We start from the raw sequence: 27,018 nt of genomic DNA, 5'->3' as shown, positions 1-27,018 counted from the left end.
GTCTCTGGCTGATCGGGATATAAGCAAGACTACCCATGCTGGCAGACTTCCTACTCAATGCATCGGCCACCACATTGGCCTTACCCGGGTGATATAAGATAGTAACATCATAATCTTTCAACAACTCTAGCCATCTCCTCTGCCTCACATTCAACTCCTTCTGCTTGAACAGATACTGCAGGCTCTTGTGGTCCGTGTACACCTCACACGTCGCACCATATAGATAATGCCTCCAAATCTTCAAAGCATGAACAATAGCTGCCAACTCTAGATCATGAACCGGATAATTCTTCTCGTGGATCTTCAACTGTCTCGAAGCATAAGCAATGACTTTGCCATCCTGCATCAATACAGTCAGAGATTGATTCTGCAAACCAGAAATGACTTGAAGTTGAAGTTTAAAACGAAAGACTTGGGTGAGCTTAAATTCTTTCTTGGAATAGAATTTGCTAGATCATCTAAAGGCATTGTAATGAGCCAAAGGAAATATGCCTTGGAACTCATTGCAGAAAGGGGTCTTAGTGGTGCAAAACCTGCTGGTACACCTTTGGAAGCAAATGTAAAACTCACTTATGAAGAGTATGACAAATTCATTCAAGAACAGTCTTCTCTTGAAGCAGAAGACAAGTTGCTAGCAGATGCTGGAAAATATCAAAGGCTAATAGGCAGATTATTATATCTTACTATGACCAGAGTGGATATTGTATATGTGGTGCAAGTTCTAAGTCAACACATGCACAAACCAAAGCAGTCACACATGGAAGTTGCATTGCGAGTAGTGAGATATATTAAAGGTTCTCCTGGTCTTGGCCTTCTAATGCCATCTGGAGACTCAGGTAAACTAGAAGGTTTTTGTGACTCAGACTGGGGAGGATGCTTACAGACCAGGAGATCAGTAACCGGCTACTTGGTGAAGTTTGGAGATGCATTGATTTCGTGGAAGTCAAAGAAGCAAGAAACTGTAGCAAGGAGTTCTGCAGAAGTAGAGTTTAGGAGCATGGCCTCAGCAGTGGCTGAACTCACTTGGCTCACAGGGCTTTTCAAAGAGTTAGAGGTGGATGTTGAGCTACCTATAACTCTTAATTGTGATAGCAAAGCTGCTATCCAAATAGCAGCCAATCCTATATTTCACGAAAGAACCAAACACATTGACATTGATTGTCATTTTGTTCGTGAGAAGCTAGTGCAGGGTCTGATCAAAACACATCATGTGCCCACTAAGGAACAACATGCTGATCTTCTAACAAAGAGCCTTGGTCGAGTTCAGCATGACTACCTAATGTCCAAGCTAAAGTTGAAAGATATCTTTCAACCATTAGCTTGAGGAGGGGTATTGAATCAAGCATGAGTGATAGCTGTGTACAGCTAATTATGTGTAATTAGTTAGTGGTAGTTAAACACTGTTAGGAAGTTAAGAAGTTAGAATAGTATATAATGTACAGTACTCTTCAGCTTATTAGTTAAGAATGAAAAACAGAGCATAACTGCTCATTCTTCTCCAGTCTATTTTCTTCCTTCTCTGATCTTCATCGCCATAGCTTAGAGATGAATCTCGAGTTTATCATCGTGAAATATATTATCCAGTGTTTGGCTGGTAATTAAGTGAAGACATGCATGCTCCAAAGAATGTATATAGTTTCACAGATAAAAAATAAAATTAACAAATTGCAAAGTACTCTGATGAAATTCTTGAATATTAATTAAAGATTAAAAGTAATGCTTAAGTGTTAATTGGAGTAAGTAGTGTGAAGCTACTAAAACTTAAGATAGTTATAATAAAATGACGGCCTTTCATAAGTGAAGTAAGTAATTTGCCCTTCAGAAAACTCGAAAAATGACTTCAGAAGATAATTTTCTCATAAAAAATTTTTTCCAAAAAATTGACTTCTTTCATATCAAATATACCAAAGTACTTCCCGGAAAGAATTACGGTACGACTTATTATGGAAATAATTTAGCGTAGATATTTATATCCATGCACAGTAAAGGGTGGATGGTTATCAATCTGACCATGCTCTGTGCCTAAACACTATGGATTTGATACGCACTTGTAATTGTCAAGGCAATGCAGTCATTTCGGAATTGAAATTGCAGTTTAATGATTGTAAATTCGCTCTGCATTATTAGGCATATGATTCAAATTTTATCTGATTTTTTTCTACCTAATTATCATTCATTAATTATTTACGAGTAGATATATCCACATTAGGGGGCGTTCGGGCAGGTTCGGATTGGATATTAAATTTTGATTCGGATTTTCGATTTTCGAATTGAAGAAATGACAATCCAAACCCAATCCAACTATGTTCGGGTTGGATCGGATTTTTTAAGTTCGGTTTTGGATTAATCAGTCTGGATATTTTGGATTTCTGCTTTTGAGCTTATAAGTTGAGATGTTTCTTCGTTTAAAAAAATGAATATCCAAATGAAGTACTAATGTTAAATTGCCTGAAAAGTTCCTCATTCTCATAACAATCATCCAAATAAAGTATTCAAATAATAAAATTAGTATCAAAGAAATGCAGCAAAGACATATACGGCCGATAAGAAGTAGCAATAGTAAAACTATGTTCAAATAGAAAGTATTCTGACAGTAACTTAGTTATTAATATTGAATATATGAGACCATATCTAATGGGTAGGGTATTATAACTAATATTGAATACATGAAATAGTATCTAATGGGTAGGGTATTGAACTTATTACTATTAGCATATGGATAATGGATTAAATAAGAAGTATAAAAAAATTGGATTTTCGGATATCCAAAGATCCGAAGTACCAAATTCAATATCCAATCTGAAATCCAAAAATTTTAAAAATTAAACCCCAAATCCAATCCGTAATCCGATAATCCAAACAAAAAATTCAAAAAATTCGGATTTCGGATTTGCCTAAACTGTGTCCACCCCTATCCACATCCAAGACTACTTAAAAAGAGAGAAGGGACAAAATACAAAGGTCCATTTCTATCATTAAAGTGAAATTGACAATACTATAGGAAGATATATTGGATGCATTCAAAATACACATAGACTAAAGAATCGAGTTTTACGAGTATATAGTTGGCAGCAGTACTCTTCCCCTTAACTCAAACCCCACCACCACCGTGTTGGCCCAAAAAGCCAATTACTGAAATGTTCGTTTTGTTTCCTTATGTACAAACTAAGAAACTAGGATAATAGACAATCATACAAGCGTGTGAACAACTTAAGGAAGAAGAATGGGAAACATATAGCATGTTAGAATTTAAAAGAAACTCAGTTGACTTGATCCTTCTTTCTTTTGTATTCTTCTATGGCCATACACTTGCTTTTAATGTTCGTTAGCTCATGAAGATGATGCATTGGCACTAGACTTCTACACTTGTTTCTTTAAATGTCTTCTTTTGGGGATATCTATGTGTGAACATGTGGTTTTAAAGTTCTTGTCACAAGATTTGTGGTGACCTTTTCCCCGAAATAGAAATCATCGAAACAAAGAACTCAGAGAAGAGCGACTAGTCTATTTTCATTATGGTTACGTTATGGTACTTGCGCCGACCATGCACTATTGTTTTTCATGTCCATTTTGAGAAGTTAAATTTGTAGGCCATGCATATAATGAGTTATCCAATCGAAATGTAGCTAGCATATATATGCATGTACAAAGTACAACACCCCTTCCTCCCTCCACCTTCTACCCCAAAAAACCCTACCGGGTCGCTTTACTCTTAATGGATGTTATACTAGTGTTCTGGCACCTTGGTAGATGTTGTACTTTACTCTTAATGGATGTTATCGCTTTGACACAATTTGGGGTGCTAAGTTCCTGCTGTCAAAGAGGCGAGCGAGTCTCAATCCGTGTTCAACGCTTACTTGACTAGCTAGCTCAAACGGAATTGCAATGAGTAGATGAGCATTGAACAAAATCCAACGATTTAATAATTCCGATCCAAAGATGGATGATATTATGGATTAATTGCCCCTAACAAGTTCAAAGCTTGCTTTACATTCTTTTGTTTCGAGAAAGGGAAAAGGGCTTGAAGACAACGATCTAATAAAGGAAAATTACGCGACACCTCAAATATTTACACTATATTTATTATTCGTAGCTATACTTTTTACAAATTTTCATTCGTAGCTATATTTAAATGTTATAGAAATCTATGAAACAAGAAATTAATTGTTTTGAACTGAAACAAGAGAGAAACAAGCTCTCGTAGCTCAGTTGGTTAGAGGGTGCACTTAGTTAGCGAATGTCTTGAGTTTGACTCTCAACAAGAGCATTTTATTTTTCTGTATTTTGTATTTCGCCTTAGTTTTATTCGAAAAGTTGTATCATTTGTATACACCCTTGTATTTCGCATTGATACATGTTGTATTTGTATCCTTTGTATACACCCATGTATATAGTCGATATAAGTTGTATCATTTGTATATACCCTTAAATTTCGCATTAGTTACAGTTGATACATGTTGCATTCATTGCGCGAATGAATACAATATACAAGTGATAGAAGCTAGTGAAAATTGAACAGTAGCTACGAATATTAATTAGGCAAACTATAGTTACTAGGCTCTAAAATATAGTGCTTTATGAAAAGAGAAATTTTCACAAACCTTTATTGTTTGGTGGTTATTAGCTTGCTATAGCTATCATTTACTAAATTACTTCCTATAGTTATGTTTTCAGTTGTTATAGATTGTATTCGATGTATTTTTGCTACTGTATTCATGAATACAGTAGCAAAACTTGCCAGAAAACAGGGGAGTCCAGCTAAGTATAGAATGTATTTGATTGTATTCGCGAGCTGTATTCGTGAATACAGTAACGTAAATCTGCGGAAAAAAGAGTCCTTTCAGCTGTTTAAAACGGTAAGCGAATCAATTAACGCGATAGACTCCTAATATAACTCAACTAACTCATTATAACACGCATAATTTGTATTTCCAGTTATAGAATATTCTCAGCTGAAAAATACCCCAAGATAGAGCTATCTCTAGAGATTCAATCTTGCCTTTCTTTGTTGCTATCGTTCGTGGAAGTTCTGTTTACTAAATAAAATTCGAAATTCATACAAATATATACACCAATCGGTATAATTCGATTTTACATATGCAAGTTTAACCGTACACATTGTAGATATATTTGAATACATATGAATACAAACTGCAAAATATATATACACTACAATCTGCTGAATACATATGAATACATACTATAGATATATTTGAATACATATGAACACAAACTTCAGTATATATACACTACAATCTGCTGAATATATATATATATAATGCTTAATATATAGTAATACATATGAATACATGCTGTAGATGTATTTGAATACATATATACATCTGATGAATACATTCCATAGTTTACTAAAGGATTATTTTTAGTAAACTGTTGAATACATACTGCATATATATTTTGAATACATATGAATACATACTGTATATATATTTGAATTCATATATATACATTGCTGAATACATATGAATATTCAGTATGCTTTACAAACAGAAGAAATAGGCGTTTGATAGAGAGAAATAAAGAAAATCAATAGTTCTGAATCTTTTCCAAATCAATATCACGTGATTTCATCCTCTTCAACAGATCTGCATGCGAGATTTTGATTCGTTCATCCCCAAAATGGTGAGACTTTGGTCTGACCATTGAAATTTAAGTGAGAAAGAATATAAAGTAGGAGAGAGAAAAATATTTCACAGCGTATTTAAAGGCTTAAAGGTAGAAAGTGACCATAAATAAATAATTTGCTATAAAACCTAAAAGGTAACTATAAAAAATAATTTTTTTAAAAAGGTACTTATTTATAATAAATAAAGTGTAAAGGTTTACTATAGGACATAAAATTTCCTTATGAAAATTCCTCATCTAATAACAAAGGGAAGACTTCTTTGTTTTGGGCTTTTTGTTTCACCGTCATTGCTTATCGCATATGGATTCATTATGGCTGTTGTCCTTGGGCTCTTCATTTTCATTGCATATGGGCCATCTTGACTTGAGGGCCGTTGTCTCTTTTGCTTATTCACCAATAATTCAGCCCATTGGACATTTTGTCCGTCTATTTTCATTTCAGAAAATGAGTGTGTAACCTTTAGGTTTAATAAGCCCCACACACGGGCGATGTGCACAAATAGCCACTAACAGCACATGTCTTTATTTTAAAGCCAGTGTTTTAAATGTCTTTAGTTTTTAGCCACTGGTTTAATAAACTTATAGCTGACTGGACGAAAATACCCTTCTGCTATAACTTATACCTACGCTAACATTAACGAGCAGCAGAAGCAGCGCAGCAGCAGCAGCGCAGCAACAACGCAGAACTTAAGTTTGACTTTCTGGTTAAAAAGTTATGGACAGGAAGTCCTTAACTTATAGTTCAAAGTTGAAAACTTAAGGACTCCTGTCCTTAACTTTGATTTCAAAGATTAAAAGTTAAGGACAGGAAGTCCTTAACTTATAGTTTCAAGTTTAAAACTTAAGGACTGTCTGTCCTTAACTTTGAGTTTTAAGTTCAAAAGTTAAGGACAACATGTTCAAAACTTACCAGTTAGATCGATCGATTCAGAGAAGAATACAGAGATGATGAAGAAGGAGAAAGATTAACTGAAGCTCGTTTGCATGCGAGGATGATACAGTAGCAGAGAACACGCGAACTTGCCTCTCTCTCAAATTTCCCTCTTCTGAATGAAAAAACAAGGGTTTTGGACCTTTTGGCATATGAAGGAAGGGTAAAATAGTCTTTTTCCTATTAGTAGTGGCTATTTTTGCTGAGCATTATAATTAGTGGATAAAAATTAAAGACACCCTTAATTAGTGGCTACTACACGCCATTTTTACCCCACACACTCAGCTCTCGCAGGTGCGCACATAAGTAGATGATGGGAGAAGTATAATGATGCAACATCTTGGGAAAGTGCACGGTTGGCCACTAATAAAACATGTATTTACTTTTAAGCCACCGTTTAAAATATCTTTAGTCTTTAGCCACTGCTTTAATAAACTTTAACTGCCCGGACGAAAATACCCTTCTGCTCATGTCCTTAACTTTTGTACTTAACTTCAGGACTTCAGGACTACATGTCCTTAACTTTTGAACTTGTAACTCTAAGTTCAGGACTTCAAGGCTACATGTCCTTAACTTTTGAACTTGGAACTCAAACTTCAGGACCAAGCGTCCTTAACTTTTGAACTTGTAAGTCAAAGTTAAGGGCTTATTATCCTTAACTTTTGAACTTGTAACTGTAAGTTAAAGACTGCTTGTCCTTAACTTTTGAACGTGTAACTGTAAGTTAAGGACTGTCTGTCCTTAACTTTTGAACTTGGAAATCAAAGTTAAGGACCTATTGTCCTTAACTTTTGAACTTGTAACTATAAGTTAAGGACTGCGTGTCCTTAACTTTAGAACGTGTAACTGTAAGTTAAGGACTGCCTGTTCTTAACTTTTGAACGTGTAACTGTAAGTTAAGGACTGTCTGTCCTTAACTTTTGAACTTGGAAATCAAAGTTGAGGACCTATTGTCCTTAACTTTTGAAGTCCTTAACTTTAGAACTTGTAACTGTAAGTTTAGGACTGCCTGTCCTTAACTTTTGAACTTGTGTCCTTAACTATTGAACTTAACTTTAGGACTTCAAGACTACATTTCCTTAACTTTTGAACTTGAAACTCTAAGTTCAGGACCATGTCCTTAACTTTTGAATTTAACTTTAGGACTTCAGGACTACATGTCCTTAACTTCTGGGAAAGAATTGCATTTCCTGTTTACTCATCACTCTTTTTCTTATTTTCACAACTTTTAGATCTAAAAATAAATTCAAGGAGCTAAGAGCAAATAAACCCTATTACATTAGACTCAATAGAAAGAAAAATAATCAGCACACCGATTCTGCCACAAGAGAAATGGCAGAAGCATAATAGCTTCAACGTCAACCAAATTTTAAACAAAAAGTAGAGACGAATCTAAAATCTTCACGAAAGCTCCCATAAAACGTCATACCCGAAAAAAGTCCACTGAGGTCCATTTCTAACATGCTTCGACATAGCAGCGATTTGTACCAAGAGAACACCAGAGAATACGAAGTCTTTATGTTTTGAATGCATCAGTGTATTTCCATTTGGGGAGGAAAGGGTAACACACTCTTCTCATATTAATTTTAGTAGACTAGTGGCTACTATTGCTAAGCATTAAAAATGCTGGATAAAAAGTAAATACCAACTTAAACAGTGGCTACCCCACGCCATCTAGGNTTAATAAACTTTAACTGCCCGGACGAAAATACCCTTCTGCTCATGTCCTTAACTTTTGTACTTAACTTCAGGACTTCAGGACTACATGTCCTTAACTTTTGAACTTGTAACTCTAAGTTCAGGACTTCAAGGCTACATGTCCTTAACTTTTGAACTTGGAACTCAAACTTCAGGACCAAGCGTCCTTAACTTTTGAACTTGAAACTCTAAGTTCAGGACCATGTCCTTAACTTTTGAATTTAACTTTAGGACTTCAGGACTACATGTCCTTAACTTCTGGGAAAGAATTGCATTTCCTGTTTACTCATCACTCTTTTTCTTATTTTCACAACTTTTAGATCTAAAAACAAATTCGTATTGAAAACGACTGTTAATAAACATTTGTGCCAGGCTCAAGAAAAAGATAAAAGAATCATATTGAGTATATACTAGTCTGGAACATGAATCATTTTAATATTAGAACATCCAACTGAATCCACTTGAGAATGAGAAGAAACATAGTCGCCGGTTTCCTCCCATGACGCAACTGAATCCACTTGAGAATGAGAAGAAACACAGTCGCCGGTATAAACACTGCACTTCCATTTGGGAAGGAAAAGAGATAGAAGAAAGGGTAACTTCGTCTTTTCATATTAATTTTAATAGAGTAGTGGCTATTTTTGCTCCATTAAAAATGTTGGATAAAAAGTAAATACCACTTTAAAAAGTGGTATTTACTTTTTATCCAGCATTACTTTAATGCTGAACAAAAGTAGACACTAGTCTATTAAAATTAATATGAAAAGGCAGTATTACCCTTTCCTTCCCAAACGGAAATACGCCATTTTCAGATCCATTCCTTACAGCTCCACTTCCCTTCTGCAATGGCGTTCTGGGGTCCGTATGAGTGTTTCCATTATTTTCATATATGAAACCCAATCTTGAACAGAAGAAACGAAATGCATTAATCATATAAATTTTATAAGCCTCTCATTTTCTTTTGTGTCTGCTTTCAGGAGTTGAATTGCTTGGTTTCACTCATAGTAATCATAACGTGGGAGGACGTGACTTTTGATTTTCTAAAAGAAGTGACTTTTTTTCTTAAACAACAGATAATTAGGAAAAATATGGTAAAAAACCAAAAAGTTGAGGACAAAGATAATTGTGTTAAGGACATGTAGTCCGAAGTCCTAAAGTTAAATTCAAAAGTTAAGGACATGTAGTCCGAAGTCCTAAAGTTAAATTCAAAAGTTAAGGACATGGTCCTGAACTTAGAGTTTCAAGTTCAAAAGTTAAGGAAATGTAGTCCTGAATTCCTAAAGTTAAGTTCAATAGTTAAGGACACAAGTTCAAAAGTTAAGGACAGGCAGTCCTTAACTTACAGTTACAAGTTCTAAAGTTAAGGACAGGCAGTCCTTAACTTATAGTTACAAGTTCAAAAGTTAAGGACAGGCAGTCCTTAACTTACAGTTACAAGTTCAAAAGTTAAGGACAATAGGTTCTTAACTTTGATTTTCAAGTTCAAAAGTTAAGGACAGACAGTCCTTAACTTGCAGTTACACGTTCAAAAGCTAAGGACAAGTAGTCCTTAACTTACAGTTACAAGTTTAAAAGTTAATGACAATAGGTCCTTAACTTTGACTTACAAGTTCAAAAGTCAAGGACGCTTGGTCCTGAAGTTTGAGTTCCAAGTTCAAAAGTTAAGGACATGTAGCCTTGAAGTCCTGAACTTAGAGTTACAAGTTCAAAAGTTAAGGACATGTAGTCATGAAGTCCTGAACTTACAGTTCCAAGTTCAAAAGTTAAGGACATGTAGTCCTGAAGTCCTGAAGTTAAGTACAAAAGTTAAGGACATGAGCAGAAGGATATTTTCGCCCGGATAGTTAAAGTTTATTAAAGCAGTGGTTAAAGACTAAAGACATTTTAAACGGTGGCTTAAAAGTAAATACATGTGTTATTAGTGGCCAACCGTGCACTTCCCCCAGCAAAGCTATACAACTTACACTAAGTCCCAAAATGCAATCCGGTGTATAAAACTCCAGCTATGTTTGAAGTACGACATGAATCACAAGTCGTAGTTTATTTAAATTTGTAAGATGATTTTTCAATTTTATACAAGTGACCTCTTAATTACATAAGGATAACTTGTACTATTGCATTAGGTTTCCCTTCTAAAGAGCCGGCTAGAGCGAACCATTCTTCTTTAACCATTAACACCTTCTTATCCCGCAGTAGGCAGGCCAGATTTAGGCTGTATTTATGGTGCAGGTGGACACATGGTCTGCTACCAAACTCGGTATGTTATGTAAATATTTTGTAAAATTGATCTAATATCGTATATTGGACTCTATGTTATAAAAATATTTGGTTGAATAGTGTGTTATTTACCCCAAATAATTGGGGATCAATTCACATTTAGTGCTTTTTTCTTTTCTTTTTTAATGGGACATCCATTTTAAAAAGCTTAGATCCTCCGCCTCTGGCGATAGGTGTGATGAGCGACTCTTTAAGCATAGGACGGCCTTGTTTCATGAGTGGTTGGTGAGACTATGAAAATAACGAGGGACAATGGAAAACATGTTTTAAATAACAAAAATAAAATACTAGTAGTATTTTTTTTGGTCCAAGAAAAATAAAATAGTTAGCATCAATAGGCACCATTCAGAAACCTGCAGGATTGTAGGTGCCCCACCAACCCATTTTCAGTTACAAAATCTTCCAATAAGATTTTATGCTTCTGACTAGAAAAGTTTCACACTTCAAGAATGAGGTAAAAGGATATAGGAATCATTTGCTAAGCTTCTTCTTTAAGTGAAAAAAAAGTAGTTTTCTTTAACAGAAAGGTTTGATATTCTTATCAAGAACCAAATTCTATGTTCTAATATGGTGCCGTTTGTCTCTAACATAGAGAAAGTAAAAAAAAGCGGACTAGACCCGGAAAAACAAAAGCAAAGCTTGATCAAGGCAACCGAAGATTAGATTCTTTTTAAGATGAAGGAGAGCTCAATCTATGTCAAAGGAATATAGTCAATTTCAATTATGATTAGTTAAGTGAGAACGTTTTAGTAGGTTGATTATGTATACGGTCAAAATCGGGCTCGCCACTTATATGGTTAATCGAGACTAGGATATGATAGGTTAAGGTTCGACCTCGGATTATACCGAACCAAAGTGCAAGGTTATATCGTTAAGTTCGACCCCGGGACTGGACAAGATCGAGATCAGACGAGACCGAGAGAGATTTGCCAGCCGAATAACAGAAGGACGAAATATCCGCGATCGGGTACAGATCACGGCGGAAATCTCGGCACGTATCAAAGACGGGCCGGTTAATTAGCTAATCATGTGATTACTTACCCCATATAGAACTGTATCAAGAGTAGGACTCCCCTACTATATAAAGGGTATCTGATCATTTGTAAAAGACATCATCTCTACGCAACATAAAGCAATATACTGTCATTTTCTAGCTTTTATTATCTTGTTATTTTATTACTTTGTTCATACTTCAGTTGGAACACCTTTGGTTCGAGGGCAGTTGAACCCGAGGGCCAAGGAAATTCAACTTGTATGGTTTGCATTTGTTCTTTTATCATCAATCTCAATATTAATCTATTTTCTCAATTTGTACCAAGTTATATCACGTATCTTTATAATCACATATAAATTTAATTGTTATCCGATTTTTGGGTAAACAGATTATTAATTAAGAAATTAAGAATAAATTATGAAGGGAAACCTTGGAGCAACAGGTTCGAGTTGTACAAGCAGTCACTAATGATTGCATTAGGGTTGACGATCTATATTTCCCCGGATCTTACATCAATGAAGGATACATTATGCATTGGACTGCCTTTTTCTTTTAAATTAAGGATCCGTTTGTCCAGATTGTGCCGAACTTTTCCCAATTTTTTTTGGCAAATACATGTTTGTTCATAAATTTTATCCATATTTTGGCAAATTCCCAAATCCCAAATCTCAAATCCCAAACCAGCTCAAGAGCTGGTTTCAGCCCAAAATTTTACTACTACATTTATAAAAATTGCCCCAAACTTTGTATTTTATAAAAGAGCCCACCATTTATTATTTTGTGACAATATTGTTTCGTCTTCTCGGTCATCTGATAGTGTATTATGTAGTTCATTATAAAAATAATAATTTTGTACCAAATTTATTTATGTTCAGGATTATGGTTTGTGATAATGATATGAATGTTACTGATGAAGGTATTGTTAGGTATTTGTGATAGTTTTTAGAACTTGTGGGTATAAGTATGTTTCATATTTTTTTTTTTAAAAATGTGAAACATGTTTTGAAAACTTATGTCCAAACATATTTTTATCTTCAAACTAAACTTTATCAAAAATAGATTTTTCAAAACAAATTGAGAATCTATAACCTAGCTAAGAATAAATTAACTTTACAAATTATATTGTGACTAGTTGATTGATTTGAAGTAGCGTGGAAATTGTGCAGAAGAAGTCGCTTTGCTTTATTAAAAAAAAAAAAAAAGATTGTGTAGGCATAAAATATCAGCAAAAATAAAGAGAGGGCACCAAAATCCACGGCAAAAAGACATACTCCTACTTTAAAAGGTAGCAGACAGGCCGCACCTCTCTCCGCCTTCCCTCTCTTTCTCTCTCTCTCTCTCTCTCAATTGGCGGCAAAAGTGAGAGAACACTTTGACTGTAACAATGGAGAATGGTGCGCTGACGAAGAAGCAAGTGCTTCTCTACCACTGTGTTGAGATGGAGGAACTTGCTCGCAAAATTGCTTCTGAATCCGACTGCATTCACCTCCACTCTATTAACTGGAGGTAACCCCCCAACCAACCTTTTCTATGCATCTTCCACTGCTTTTTGGGTTCTTTTTTATGTCTTTGTTTCACTCAACTTTACCAATGTTGAATTGTGCCTCATTTAAAAGCTTAATTTTTTTATAGAAATGAACACATTTATTCATTTGTTATAAGTCTGTCACATGTTGAAGCAAACTATAGTTGTTGATAGATGGCTTGTGATGACATGCATACATTTTAACGGTGTAAACCCCATCCAAAAGTTTAACAGCAGTAATTCTCTTGAAAAGATTAAGTATTTGATGGGAGTAAATTGAACCAAAATCCCCCTTTTTTATGTTTGAAGCTTTTCTTTGTTAATTGGAGTACAGTGTTTTTAGATGAAGGATGCTGCCGTACTAAAGGTGTAAGTGAATAAAACACCACTAATGGACTTGACTGAAGACTATCTTTTAACATTTTTATATAGCATTTGGAAAACAGAAAGTCAATTTTCAATTACATTTTCTAATGGAACATTGAACATGACTAGTAAAGTCTCACCGAGGAATGACCTAGCAAAGATCAAACGAAAAATAAATTTGCACAGATATTTGTATGTGATAACTGATATGTATCAAGTATCAACTATGCATCAATTCCGAATTAGTTGCGGTAAGCTGTAGCTGCACGAATCCTCTATATCCGTTTCGCTCTTAAGTCTCATTCAATCTAGAGGATCATCAAAGTTTTTCTATTTTTACACTAGCCGTAAATCTACCTTGACTCTCCTCCTTTATCAAGATTAAGACTAGCTATACTTTGCTCACATTGGTGAAGTTTGAATGTATCTTCACAAGGGAAAAATAGTTTGTTTATTGTTTATAAAGTTAGTTCAAGGCTCCAATTGCAGCATATTTTGTTATTGAGACCAAGTAAAGATACCTTAAATTGGCAATCTGTATGCGGGAGCTCTTTGTACCTAGTTTACTAATGGTCCTAGAAACGATGCTGATACTTGTAAAATAGTTTGCATTTGACTCTTTTTTTGGGAAACTAACAAATATTTTGTGCATGGTCCAGGAGTTTTGATGATGGCTTTCCAAATCTCTTCATAAACAATGCACACAATATCCGTGGGCAGCATGTTGCTTTTCTGGCATCTTTCAGCTCACCAGCAGTCATCTTTGAACAGCTTTCTGTGATATTTGCTCTTCCGAGGCTTTTTGTCGCATCTTTTACACTTGTACTGCCATTCTTTCCAACGGGATCCTTTGAACGGATGGAAGAGGAAGGAGATGTGGCGACTGCATTTACTATGGCCAGAATATTATCAAACATTCCAATCTCAAGGGGTGGTCCAACCAGTGTAGTCATCTATGACATACATGCATTGCAGGTTAATTTGATTTCTATCACATAATTGTAGGTCCTTTGTGCTTACATGGTTGCTTAGGCTACTTATATCTTGGGTCCTTTTTCCATGTTTTTAGAAGTTCCAAAGTTATGCTGACGAGACCAACTTGACCCGTTCATGGGTTCTTAGCTCAAGTGTTTCTCGAGATGTTTTTGGTCGTGCGTTTATGTTTTTTCATTTTTACTGCAGGAAAGGTTTTATTTTGGAGACCACGTTCTGCCTCTGTTTGTGACTGGAATCCCACTGTTGAAGCAACGGCTTCAGCAACTTCCACAGACTGAGAAGGTAGGCTGTTTTCCTGCTAAGCATATTTATCCTCATTTTTCAAAGTTGAGGACTTAGCATATCAAAAATGGTTATTTTTCCAATAACAAAAAAATCACACTGTTTCGATTTTTATATTCCAGATAGTTATAGCATTTCCTGATGATGGAGCTTGGAAGCGGTTTTACAAGCAATTGGGTCACTATCCTGCTGTTAGTAAATAACTTCCTTCTTTACTTCTCTAAGCTACCTTATATCAGCTTGAAGTTAGCAGATTTTCCTCTCCTAGGTGATTTGCACTAAAGTCCGGGAGGGTGATAAGAGAATAGTCAGGCTAAAAGAGGGTAATCCTGCCGGTTGCCATGTGGTCATTGTTGACGACTTGGTCCAATCTGGAGGTACCTTAATTGAATGCCAGGTAATTCTGCCTCTTGACTGCGATAAGTGTTAGTAAAGTGTTTGTGTCCCAGGTACTCAAATTTCATCTACTAGACGTAACACGATTATTTAAAATTTTTACTGTCCGTCCAGTGTCCAGCTTCTTTAGTCCTAGGGTTGCTAAGCAGTCTTATACAACTCTGGTTCTTCCTATCCTCTTTTTTTTTCATTTGTAGATATCGTTTGAAGAGATGTGTTATTATGTTGATTGAGTAAATCTGCAGATTGCTTCTTGTGCTTAGTTACCTGACTTCCTTCAGCTAGGGAATATGGATTTGCTTGTTCAAATTCTGTGTAGATGTTATCTGTTTGTTTAGCATTCCATCTTTTCTGTCCCAACTTCATTTTGGGTTAATATATCTGTCCATCTGTTTGTTTAGCATTCCATCTTTTCAGTCCCAAATTCATTTTGGGTTAATATATCTTTCCCGGTGCATAAACTTAAACCATCCATTTTTATTTCTCCAATATGTATCAACTTACGAATTTTTTTTTTGAAATGGTTAAAAAAAACAAAAAAATCGTAAGTTGACACATATTGGAGAAATAAATGGATGTGTCAACTTACGAATTTTAGCTGCAATGTCTTGAAACTAGTCACATTGGCAATTTTCCTCGACAGCTCTGGCACTAATTGTTTATAATTGTTAGGGTAGAGTATATGACTGCCATGAATAGTTGGACACAGCTACCTTGAAGATCCCAACATGTCCAACCAGAATATTAAAACAATAATGGAATCATGAAAAAGGGAAAAAAGTAGAGTGTGTGTGTGTGCGCGCGCGCGCGTATGTATATACAGGTATATTTATAATCAGGATCCTGTTGTGATGTAATAACACCTTGATGACTATTTTTAGGATCAGCTCCTCCACTGTAATTCTGAGTTGGTAGAAGTATTGGACTTCATATCTTAAATAAGTGAATTGGATGCACCGCTAACGCATTCTTTCTTTGACACTTGGTTCACCAGAAAGTTTTGGCAGCTCATGGTGCAGCAAAAGTTAGTGCATATGTGACTCACGGAGTGTTCCCTAAGCGATCATGGGAGCGTTTTATTCACAAGGGTGATGGTAACTATCTGTATTCCTATCCAGCAAACACTTAGTTCTTTCCTTCTCTATTTACCTGGTTTACTGACTGTGACCAATACCCTTCTTGTGTTCAGGCTCAGAGAAAGCATTCACTTACTTTTGGATCACAGATTCGTGTCCCCTCACTGTGAAAGCCATTGCTGATAAAGCTCCTTTTGAAGTTATAAGTTTGGCAGGGTCAATAGCTGATGCACTTCAAACCTGAGATCATTGTTTGCTAGATCAGTTGTAGTGGAAACGGAACATGATCATTTTTATGACTGTTGGAGAGGTTGTATCTTAATTGGCTTAGCTGGAACATTACCCCTGTAAGAGAAACTCCTAATGTGCTGAACCCAATTGTAATAACATATTTACTTTGTCAAGTGAGCCACTACTTAGTTTCTTGCACAAATTATATTTTTCTATCTACATGCATGTTCTTATCCAAAGGGTATTGATGAGTTGGAACAAGCTCCTCAAAGTTTTATCCCACAATTATAAGGCAGGATACTTTTTAAGTATCAGACAAGTGATATTTTCGTTACAAAAAACGATTGCTTCTTTTGCTTTAGATTGACCCTATGGAAAACTGGTGCTGTTAATAGAAGAAACACAGCGTAACAAGGAGCTTGAATCTGATCCTACTGTCAAACGGAAGGACCCAGCTGGAAAATAACCCCATTTGGCCGTAAATAATATTCAACGTTATATCAAACTTGTTTGAAGAGTATTTTAAGTGAAATGAAAGATTACTGATAAATTTGACCTTTTGCCCAAATACAACTTTCTTCTATTTGATTTTCTATTTTCAACTCATAATAATAATTTTCCGAGTGACAACTCCCCACCAAACATGAAGACTTTCTCACCAACCTCTTGCCTAAGTCTACTTTATTTTTGTTTTTTTGGCCAAAACTGAGGGTTTGGCTCAACCTACTCAGTTTTACGCTCAACTTCAACTTCAACTTCCCAACAGAAGAGCTAAATATCAACTTGCAGCAAAACTCTATCTCAACATGTTTGGCATTATTGACTCAGAAAAAAAAAACGGGTTGACAGAATAAGTAGAAGCATACATTTTACTGTACAGTCATGTACAACAGTTGCCTTCCTTGAATCAGTAAAAAGGTGAAATTCATAAACAGAGGAAGGGTCTGTTTTCCATCCTATACACTTAGAAACAGCCCCATTACTCTCTGAACATGTATAGCATCTGGTAATACAAATCCACCACAAGTTACATGACAACCGAAGAAAAAAGTAGAAAGGAAAGTTTCTCTACACCGCTAGCAACAAAGCATATCAACAAGCAGAGAGAATTCACACGTTGCCTGAATGCTTCACCTTGTCAACTCCCCTTAGATAAATAGGGAATATCAATTATAGTCACACAAGGTATAAACAAAATGCTCTCTGCATCATAATTTTTTGTCCCGTATGCTTTGGAGTGTCGTTCATTCAAAAAGCAGACACTACCTAGCACACACGAGACTATATCCGATTTCCAGCTTAAGAAGTTATTATGTACTATTTCTATTCACAGTTAGAACTCATTCAGTCATCTGCTTTCCCGGTTCATGTAGAGCTAATTCTCAGGGTTGTCATCTAAATCACCCTTTGGACTATCCAGAGAATCTCCAAAGTAGGACCCATCAGGCCGACGTACACAAATGTTCAGATTGTTGGATGGCAATGGTTCCTGCAAAAGACCGAACGGGAAAACCATTTTAAATGAGCATGCGACAGAGTAGACAACAACATCGAAGATGGATAAACCATTATATTGAGCTGGCCTCTTAACCAACAACCAGCATAAGCTCGACAGTATACAGTTATTTGTTTGTAGGTTCAATACAGACAGTCACGCTACCTGGTCAGCTGCTTCTTGGCCCTCTGAGCGGAAAAGAATTGGTCGGCACCGCTTGTCTTCATTCATTAAGCTTGAGTTCTGGAAATGAGCAACCAAGGCGGCCTTCCCTTGGATACGTGCATAAGCCAAGGAAGCAACCTTTTCACTGTTAAACTTTTCCCACTTCTTCCCATTGAATACCTGCACAAGTATCTCAAGCTAAGTCATTTCAAACAACAAATATAACTATGCTAAGCTTTTTTAAATACGTAAAAACACCACATTCAATGTACGAGATGGATACTAAATCGTCCACTACACAAACTTCAGGCTGGTACTGCATGTACTCTTTTTTCTTCTTTTCAGTAAATACAGTATGCACTTCACACACCGCAGAATCTCAACCACCAGGAATGTGGTATTGTAAAAGAACAAACCTCATAAAAGGAGATGATATTTGAAGGAGACACCATGTTGATGAAGGCATAACCAACGTTACATTTGTTCTGAAGCAACAAAACCATAAAAATAAGCTGGCCTTCAATATAAATTTATTGGAAGATGTGAAGACATAATAATATACTGTACTACCTTGAAATCAATAGGCAAGTAGAGGAAATCATATGTATTCTTATGAGTCTCGTCAATTACTGTGAGTAGCATCTTTGAAGTGTACCTTATAAGGAAGAACATGAATGGTTAAGCAAAAAAATAATCATACAAAAACTCAAAATTCCCTAATTCAGAATTAGATTGCTCTTACTTGTTTGGGATGTTCTTAATCATTAAAGTAGTCCTACTATCTTCTCCACTCATGATCTTCTTCAAATCAAGCTGATATTGTGTTTTGTTGTCTATCTCATTTCCAGTCTCAACTCCTCGACTTCGAAATCGTTCTGTTAGCCCTTCACTGTTAGCCATTCCTACTCCTCTGTAAGAGCCATTTCTGAAAAATAATTGCCCGTTCCTAGCCAGTGGCATCATTCTAGAGCTAGGAGAACCACACTCCATAAAGTTCCCAGTAAGAGAAACACCCATGTTCATTGCCCCAAGGCTACCTATACTCATGGCATGACTTCCATTGTTGTGACTAGAACCTGGACTACCATATGCAACTTGGTGCATATATGATGTTTCAGGAGACTCAGAGAACAGACCTAAATGCCTATCCAGAGGAATTCCCGATGGAGCAGATCCGACATGATGTGATCCAAGGAACAAGCCCTGTCGACGAGGATATGGATAGCCTTGCCTTTGCCCATTTGATGCAAATGGATGTGTCATTGATGAAGTTGACCAGACAGAAGAGTCGGTATGCTCGGACTCTACGGGGGGATTCCCCAAAGAAATTGTGGACCAGAAAGCATCCCAATCCCGGATGACTTAGACTCACCAAACGACATAGATCCCATGTTCAAACGTGGTATATGCTCAGGAACTGAATGAGAATGCTGATAACCCATTCCTTGCACTGACTTGGGACTAGTAATTGTCTGATTCAGATGGCCAAGTCGTCGTGGATCTTTACCAATTGGTGCGATCTTAGGACTTGACAAATGGCCAGGAAGAATAGAAGCCAGCCCTGGCATATGATCGCCATTCACAGGGCTGAGATTTCTCAGACTGGGCGATTGATTATAACCTAGCAATGAGTTGGGCTCAACAGGACTGCCAAAGGTTGACCAGCTACCTGTTGGACACAGCAGGAATTTTAGCTTATAAGATGAACTCTCCATGATTAAAACCAGTCATTTATGAAAGTGAAAATACCTGGAGGAGAGCTGGCTACTGGAGAACCAACTGAGTGCCTAAAAGTTCGAACTTCTTCATGTTCATAGTCCTGACCAAGTTGCTGCATCAAGCTACACAATGGATGCAAAGTCGTCAATCTTTGTTCATGAATATAGTCAAAAACTTGCATCCTAATCCACGACATCTATAGATTGTAAGCAATGCTTATCCCAAATTCAAGGAGAAGGGCAGGATTTAGTTTACACTAACTGAAACATCATCAAGGCATCCAAGCATTCTCACAATGATTACAAAATCAACAGGTGTCGCTTGTTTGCATAGGATATGACTTATGAGACATCTTTTACCAATTGAACTACAACAAGAGTTCTTTTTCTTTCTTTCTTTTTAATTTCCTTTTTGTCCTTGGTGTTGTTCTTCTTTTGTTTTATTTATTTTTGGCATGTATGCAAGTCCATTAGCACTTGTACAGGGTAAATTCTAGCTCATAAATCTCGTCAAGAGGTTCCATTAAAGAGAAATTATGGACATACTTTCGACGGGCTCCACCAGGTCGGCTCGGTTCAAGCTTTATCCGCTTACCAGCTATGTCACTCCTATTTAAAGCCTTGAGAGCAGCCTCAGATGCTCTAACATCGTAAAACTCAATGAATTTATGATGGCGCTTGTGCGGTGTTTCCCTGATCTGCATTTTCCATGCAACATGAGCAACCAAGTTAATCATAAATAGACTGGATGTTGCAAATAAACTCAAACAACATCAAAGTGAATGATTCAGCAAAGTTGCTACCTCCTTCACTTCCCCATAAGCCCCAAATATTTGGCGGAGATCCTCATTGGATACTGAAGGATCCAAGTTGAAAATGACCAGCGTTCCTTGGTTAATATCTTTCTCTGATGGATTTTCCTGGACATAAGAATAAGCAATGATGGTTAGAAGTTGGCCTTCACATATTGGCATGTCTACCAATTAAGAATGAACATTATCGATACTCAGACCTTAGGAATTGAAAAATGAATGTCCAGCTTTCTCCGTCTTAGAGGCTTATTTTGTAGTGCTCGCATTGCTGTTCGAGCAGCTCGGATATCATAGTAAGATATCATCACAAAGCCCCTATGCTTGCATGAAGTATACAAAGTTCTGATATCACCATATTGCTTCAAGGAAAAAGCAAATCATAGCAGGTCAGTATTACTTCTCAAGATAACTTATAATAGACAAAAGAGAGTTTTTCTCCGAAACAAACAGAATAAGCTGCGACCATCTGACCGGCAACAAGGGAGACCACAGAAAGAATAGTCAATAAGAGATGTGACTGTAAGAACTGCACTTAGTTAAAAATATTACTTCAAAGAGAGATTGCAGCTCGGAGTCCTCTACATTGCTGTTAATATTCCGAACAAACAGTGTCCTAGAAGGATGCTCTCCATATGGATGTTCTCCGGCAACAGTTCCAGCACTGTTTGGAAAGACATAATGTCCAACACTACTTCCAAGAACACCATCAGACAAGCTTAACTTTGCAAAACCATTAAGTGAGTTATCCTGAGGAGCGTCAGGTTCCAATTCTAGTCCTCCACCACTACCAAAAAAATCATCTTCCAAGTCCTCCACCTGAGTTGGCAACCCGCTAAGATCAAAATCATCCATTATGCCTGCTAGTAGCTCATCTTCATCTCCAGGGAGCAAACACCGATCTCGACTTGGTTCCTCTTCCAGTGGATCTTTCATTTCATCTTCTAAATGAAGTCTGCTTAAGCTGGGTGAGCTATCATCAATGGATTGACCATAGTTCTCAGATTCAGCAAAGTTTACTGCACATTGACCAAAGGTGTCAAGGAATCTTTCCTATTCAAGGAAGATACGAAACTTAAAGAAGAAACTTGAACATACATTTTGCATGTGGCAGAACAGGCAGTGAACTAGTAAACAAGCTTGCATCAGTTGATGCATGATGTGCAGCTGTTCCAAGGGGGATTTCCCAAGCATTCCTCTCTATACCAGAAGTCTTTGCCGATGGAACTATTTAGATATGCAAAAGATTGAAACATAAACAACGTGTTGAGAACATAACAAGATTAACAGGTTTATGTTTTTCATATGTCAGAGAAATTACCTTCAGAGCCATTGAAAATGGGTTTATTTAGAGACATCTCCATCTAATCAGTTTCTGCAAATATGAAGAAAATAAGATTTCCTCAGAGGCATATGGTCATGAAGGGAAGTGATGATGGTGAAAATGTCAATAATTTTAAGATCAAGCAGCAAATATATCACAATCCAGTAAAATTACATTGGATAGAACTCCTTCCATCAATTCAGCAAGGTAAACACTTAATAAAAAGAATAAATAAGAGCAGCAGAACTTAACTTTAAAGCATGTTTAAGAATTTCAATGAAATCTAGCTCTTAGAGATTCTCTTGCTCAGTGAACAAAACAAAGATTACTATATTGAAGAATTAAAGTACATCTCTCGCTGAAGGAGTAACAAGCATCATATGAGCAAGATTTCCAATAAAAGAACATTGTATACACTATTTTATTTTGTGAACAAAAGCAAGCCTTTTAAAGAAAAAAGTTGAGACATAAACAATCATGGACGACAAATTCTTGACCTTCCACTGTTATAGCTCCAAGGGCCACAAAATGTGACCTAACATTGAATTAACACATGACAACGATTAGAATCTCCAAGTGATGAATCATCAGTCATCATGCTCAATTTCTTCATCAAAAAAGTTATAAAACAAAAAGAACAAGGATAAATAAACCTGGCTAACACTAAATTATTAACAAAAAAGCTCAATGATTTGAGGAACCCGCGACAGAATTGAAGCAATTCCAGGCAAAAGGGAAAAAATTTAGTTCATGCATTTTCCATATGGTCAACCCCGGAAAACCTAAAGAAACAAACAATTGACATCACAATCATTACCTCCCTTGTGAAATGAAATAAACCAAAACCTAAAAAGATCACAACTTTATCACTAAGACCAACAAAAATCACAAAGTAAAATGCCAAGCAGATGATATTCAGCAAGAACTTGAACACCAACTAATTTTTTAAAGAGAACTAAAAGAAAAAACAACTGACATTAAAACCCAAAAAGATCACAACTTTATCACTAAGACAAAATAAAATTACAAAGTCAAATGCCAAGCAGATGATATTGAGCAAGAACTTGAACACTAACTAAATTCTTAAAAGAGAAGTAAAAGAACAAACAACTGACATTAAAACCCATAAAGATCACAACTTTATCACTAAGAACTAAACAAAATCACAAAGTCACAAGCCAAGCAGGTGATATTCAGCAAGAAATTGAACACCCACTAAAATTTTTTTAGAAAACTAAAGAGAAAAAACAATTGGCATCACCGTCATTACTCCCACCTGTAAAATAAAACCAACCAAAACCCAAAAAGATCACAACTTTAGCATTCAAACCCAAGAAAATCACAAAAAGATCACAACTTTAGCATTAAGAGAAAAAAGAAAATAACAAACCCACATGCAAAAGTACGCAATTCAGCAAATACTTGAATAGCCACTAAAATTTTCAAGATACCAAAGACATAAACCCCAGAAAAATTGGCTAAAGAGATATGTGAAGTACCTCATAGAGGATGAAAAGCTGAAATGTTTTGGGAAGATAACAAACAGCCAAAAAGACACTAGAAAGAGAGAGAGACAGAGAATGAGAAAGAGAGAGAGTTTATGGGAGAAAAGAAGAGGGAAAAATAAAATAAAATAAGTTTCGTAGAAGCAGAGGAAGAGCTTTCTTCTACTCTTTCACTTCCTTCTCTCCCGCCGGGACACTTGCGAATTATTATTATTATGAATACTGACAACTCCTAGAAGAGAGAGAATAAACCCCACCAACAAAACCAAATAGGGTCCAAAACACAACACATACACACACACACGGTGGGGAGAAAGAGAGAGAGAAAGTGGAGCATGATTGGAGGGAAAGAACTCATATAAAAAAGAATATTTTAGAATGGTAATAATTTGTTTCTTTTTCTTTTTCCTAGAAAACTATAGATGAGGACGGGGTTTTAAATATTTACAATAATAGGATAGGTTTTTAATTTTATAAAATAAGTTAAAAAATATCGAACCGTACGAAATAAATTTATATATAAGAAAAATATTTTATATACTAAATCTGAAACTAGCAAAGCCTTAAGTTATTTTGGGCCTTGGGATTATGGAAATGGTTACAAGCCAGCAATCAGGCAAATGATAGAAGGCCCCTTAACCCAAAATGACCTCCAAGTCAGGGTTGAAGCAATTCACAATATGGGCACTTGGGACACCTCAACATTGTCCATCACCATCCCCATGCATCCTGAACCTCCTCAATTCTGTGCTCATTCCCAGTTCCACCAATAAGGAGGACAACCTAATATGGAACTTGACTGCCAATGGGCAGTTCTCCAATAGCTCTGCTTACTCATTCATAAGCAGGAACACAACAGACCTCCCTCCTGGGGAAGAAGCACCCTTCAAATGGATATAGAAGCTTCAAACCCCCAACAAAATCAAGTATTTTCTCTGGCTCCTAACCCATAGAAGGCTCCCAACTAGGAGCTTTCTCCATTCTATAGGAATCAACTGTCCCCCGGAATGCCACTACTGTGGCAATAATCAGGAAGATATTGACCACATTTTTTTTCAATGTCCCAATGCTGCCCATTTCTGGAATGATATCCTGTCCAAATCATCTGGTTCCACCTTGTCCCAATCAGTCCTAAGTAGCCACATGTGGCAATCATCTTGGCAAACTCTCAAAGCTGTGAAGTACAACAGTTGCCTCAGCTGGGATAACCTCATCCCCTTCTGCCTTGGCACATTTGGCTGACAAGAAACAACAATGTTTTTAATAACAAAAAAGAACACATCAATGCCAACAACACTATATCGAAGGCAACAGAGTACCATGGCTTACTAATAACAACTCAACAATGGTAACACATCAGATCATACTAAAATGGATACCCCACCCAGAGGCTCCTTTAAACTGAACACTGGTGGAGCAGCAAAGGGAAACCCAGGAATAGGAGGATCGGGGGGATTTTCAGAAATCATACTGGAGACTGGGTTACATGAACAACATACCTCAAACAACAAACACAAGGGCAAAAATTCAGGCCCTTATCCGGGGTCTACAACTAGCATAACTAAACAACCTAGTTCCGTTGGAAATAGACACTGATTCAGCAGAAACAATTAACATGTTAATAAATGGAAATCTGAGATTTGACCCTCTAATTTGTGAATGTAGATCAATCATCCAAAGGATGGGCAGAGTGGTGGTGAGGCACATCTACCGGGAGCAGAACAGAGTAGCTGATGCGCTGGCAAAGGAAGCAGCTAAAGAAAGTTTTTGAACAAGTCTTTGTCTCTAGCAGTTCCTCCGATGTTTGCCAAGGAAAGGATGTATTTTGGGCAGACATCCTAGGAACTGAACTAACTAGATCTTTTGTGGGTTGTAACTTAAATACTATTATGCAAAACATTGCAACAATGGGTGCCATAAGGTACCCCAGTAACGTCCCTATTGTAATCCCCCTGTTTAATTAATATCATATCCCTTTTGAGCAAAAAAAATAAAAAATAATGGCTAAGCCAAATAACGAATGCTTCATATGAATAAAGTAAAGAGCTTTCTCAGAACATAAAATAATAATAGAGTATATATAAATAGAAGAGTTTAAGAGCCCGTTTAGCTTAGTTGATTTAGAGTAGCTGATAAGCATTAGGTGTTGAAAAATACTTTTAAGTGGTGAAACTGATTTAAAAAATAAGCAGCTACGTATTTGGATAAAAGTACTGAAATTAATAATAAGCAGCTGAAGAACTGGGTATACGAAGAGTTTTGTTTTAAAAAGAAGTATTTTAGGGATAAAATAGTAAATATTTTGGTCAAACCTAAAGTGCTTATAAGCTGAAATTTGATAAGTTGGGGGAGACCAACTTATGGCTTTTGGCTTATTTTTGGCTTATAAGCACTTAACTTATAAGCACTTTTAATTTTACCAAACGCGTAGATAAGTCAAAAAGTGCTTATAAGCTAGTTTGACCAGCTTATAAGCTTAGCCAAACACTTATGTATATTGGTGGAAGAAAAATAATTATATAACTATTTAAATTAAAAGATATTGTAAATAATTTAAAAAATTATTAAAGTATCAATATATTTTTTCTTAAATCCTATAGAATATGATAGTCTCTCTTGGAATATTCTGCTATATTTGAATTTGGATTGGCGTCCGTTGACACAATGGAGGTGGAGATGAGGAGCAACCGCGAGGCTATTAAAGGATAAGAATGCCCTCGACTTCAGTATGAAATTACCGGGTTGCCACTTGTTGGTATGTGAGCATAATTATTGGAAAGGTTTGATGAGACTGGAGTTGAGAAGGAAAGTAATTTCACCTTTTCTTTCTTTTTTCATTTTCCTAATAGATCAATCTACTCACTTTCTTCAAATTTTCAGTTTTATTTCAACCAACAAAAAAAGAGCAATCTTCTCACCAAATTAAGATAGTTTTGTTGAACCAATGGGAGACTTGAGGTCTGACCCGCAGGATAAAGAGGGCCGAGATTCATTAGAATCTGTTTTTGGGTAAAATAATTGAGGGAATCCTTATGTCAATTATTGTTTTACTCAATGGCCACTTGCTTTTTTGTAAAATAATATCTTTTCGGCGAGGGGAGGGCCGATATGATTACAAGAGTTTGGCAGAAGTTGGATTTTTTTATTACGTGAAGAATAACTGCCGCTTATTTTCGATCGCAAGAGTATAATTTTTTTATGGAGTATCGGTTTTCAAAAATAAACAGTGACTCTCTAAAAATCCCTTTTATGTTTTAAGGTGGTGACAGTTTCATTGATGAATTATCACTTTATTCACACCATTTGTTATACTAGTTTAGTAAATATGTGCAAGAACAAGGAGTTTGAGTGCAAATGCTAATGTTTTATACTTCAATGCCACACAAGAGGAGGTGATTTGTGTGGTGTCCAATTTTCGCATGCATAGATTATAGAAGGACCTGGTTCTTTTATGTATTCCTTATACTATTATTGCGGAATTATAAATGTAGAAAGTAAAGAACACGAGTGTATACGGTTAAAATAGGGCTTGCCCGATTTTGCGATTTAATCGAGACCAGGGAATCACGTCGAGGGTCGGTCTCGTA

The 27,018-nt window shown here is 36.3% G+C and overlaps 2 protein-coding genes across 2 annotated transcripts; one reads left to right on the top strand and one right to left on the bottom strand.

Annotated features, from left to right (window-relative positions):
• Window positions 1–12,787: 12,787 nt before the first annotated feature.
• Window positions 12,788–16,617, top strand: LOC109205189 (ribose-phosphate pyrophosphokinase 4). The gene is made up of 7 exons (XM_019367869.1): window positions 12,788–13,049; window positions 14,094–14,409; window positions 14,617–14,712; window positions 14,835–14,903; window positions 14,981–15,109; window positions 16,103–16,202; window positions 16,298–16,617. The coding sequence occupies exons 1-7, from the start codon at window positions 12,928–12,930 to the stop codon at window positions 16,426–16,428; spliced, it is 963 nt and encodes a 320-aa protein (XP_019223414.1). The 5' UTR covers window positions 12,788–12,927; the 3' UTR covers window positions 16,429–16,617.
• A 640-nt stretch (window positions 16,618–17,257) lies between these two features.
• LOC109205187 (protein MEI2-like 2) lies at window positions 17,258–23,763 on the bottom strand. The gene is given in 14 exon segments (XM_019367868.1): window positions 17,258–17,904; window positions 18,076–18,255; window positions 18,492–18,560; window positions 18,646–18,730; window positions 18,818–19,391; window positions 19,394–19,744; window positions 19,825–19,916; window positions 20,340–20,491; window positions 20,597–20,713; window positions 20,806–20,964; window positions 21,155–21,621; window positions 21,701–21,829; window positions 21,924–21,977; window positions 23,426–23,763. Coding segments are annotated over 13 exon segments (2,532 nt in total). The 5' UTR covers window positions 21,967–21,977; window positions 23,426–23,763; the 3' UTR covers window positions 17,258–17,790.
• Between the last annotated feature and the right edge of the window lie 3,255 nt (window positions 23,764–27,018).

The sequence above is a fragment of the Nicotiana attenuata genome, unplaced genomic scaffold, assembly GCF_001879085.1.
Source record: "Nicotiana attenuata strain UT unplaced genomic scaffold, NIATTr2, whole genome shotgun sequence".
Lineage (NCBI taxonomy): Eukaryota > Viridiplantae > Streptophyta > Magnoliopsida > Solanales > Solanaceae > Nicotiana > Nicotiana attenuata.
This window is presented reverse-complemented; position numbering and strand designations above follow the sequence as displayed.

What these genes read in the sequence shown, in the direction of transcription:
- LOC109205189 (XM_019367869.1), top strand. Translation starts at nt 12,928, where the DNA reads ATGGAGAATGGTGCGCTGACGAAGAAGCAAGTGCTTCTCTACCACTGT. An exon ending in CTCCACTCTATTAACTGGAG is followed by an intron (nt 13,050 to 14,093) that starts GTAACCCCCCAA and finishes TGCATGGTCCAG; the next exon opens with GAGTTTTGATGATGGCTTTC. An exon ending in AATTGGGTCACTATCCTGCT is followed by an intron (nt 14,904 to 14,980) that starts GTTAGTAAATAA and finishes TTCCTCTCCTAG; the next exon opens with GTGATTTGCACTAAAGTCCG.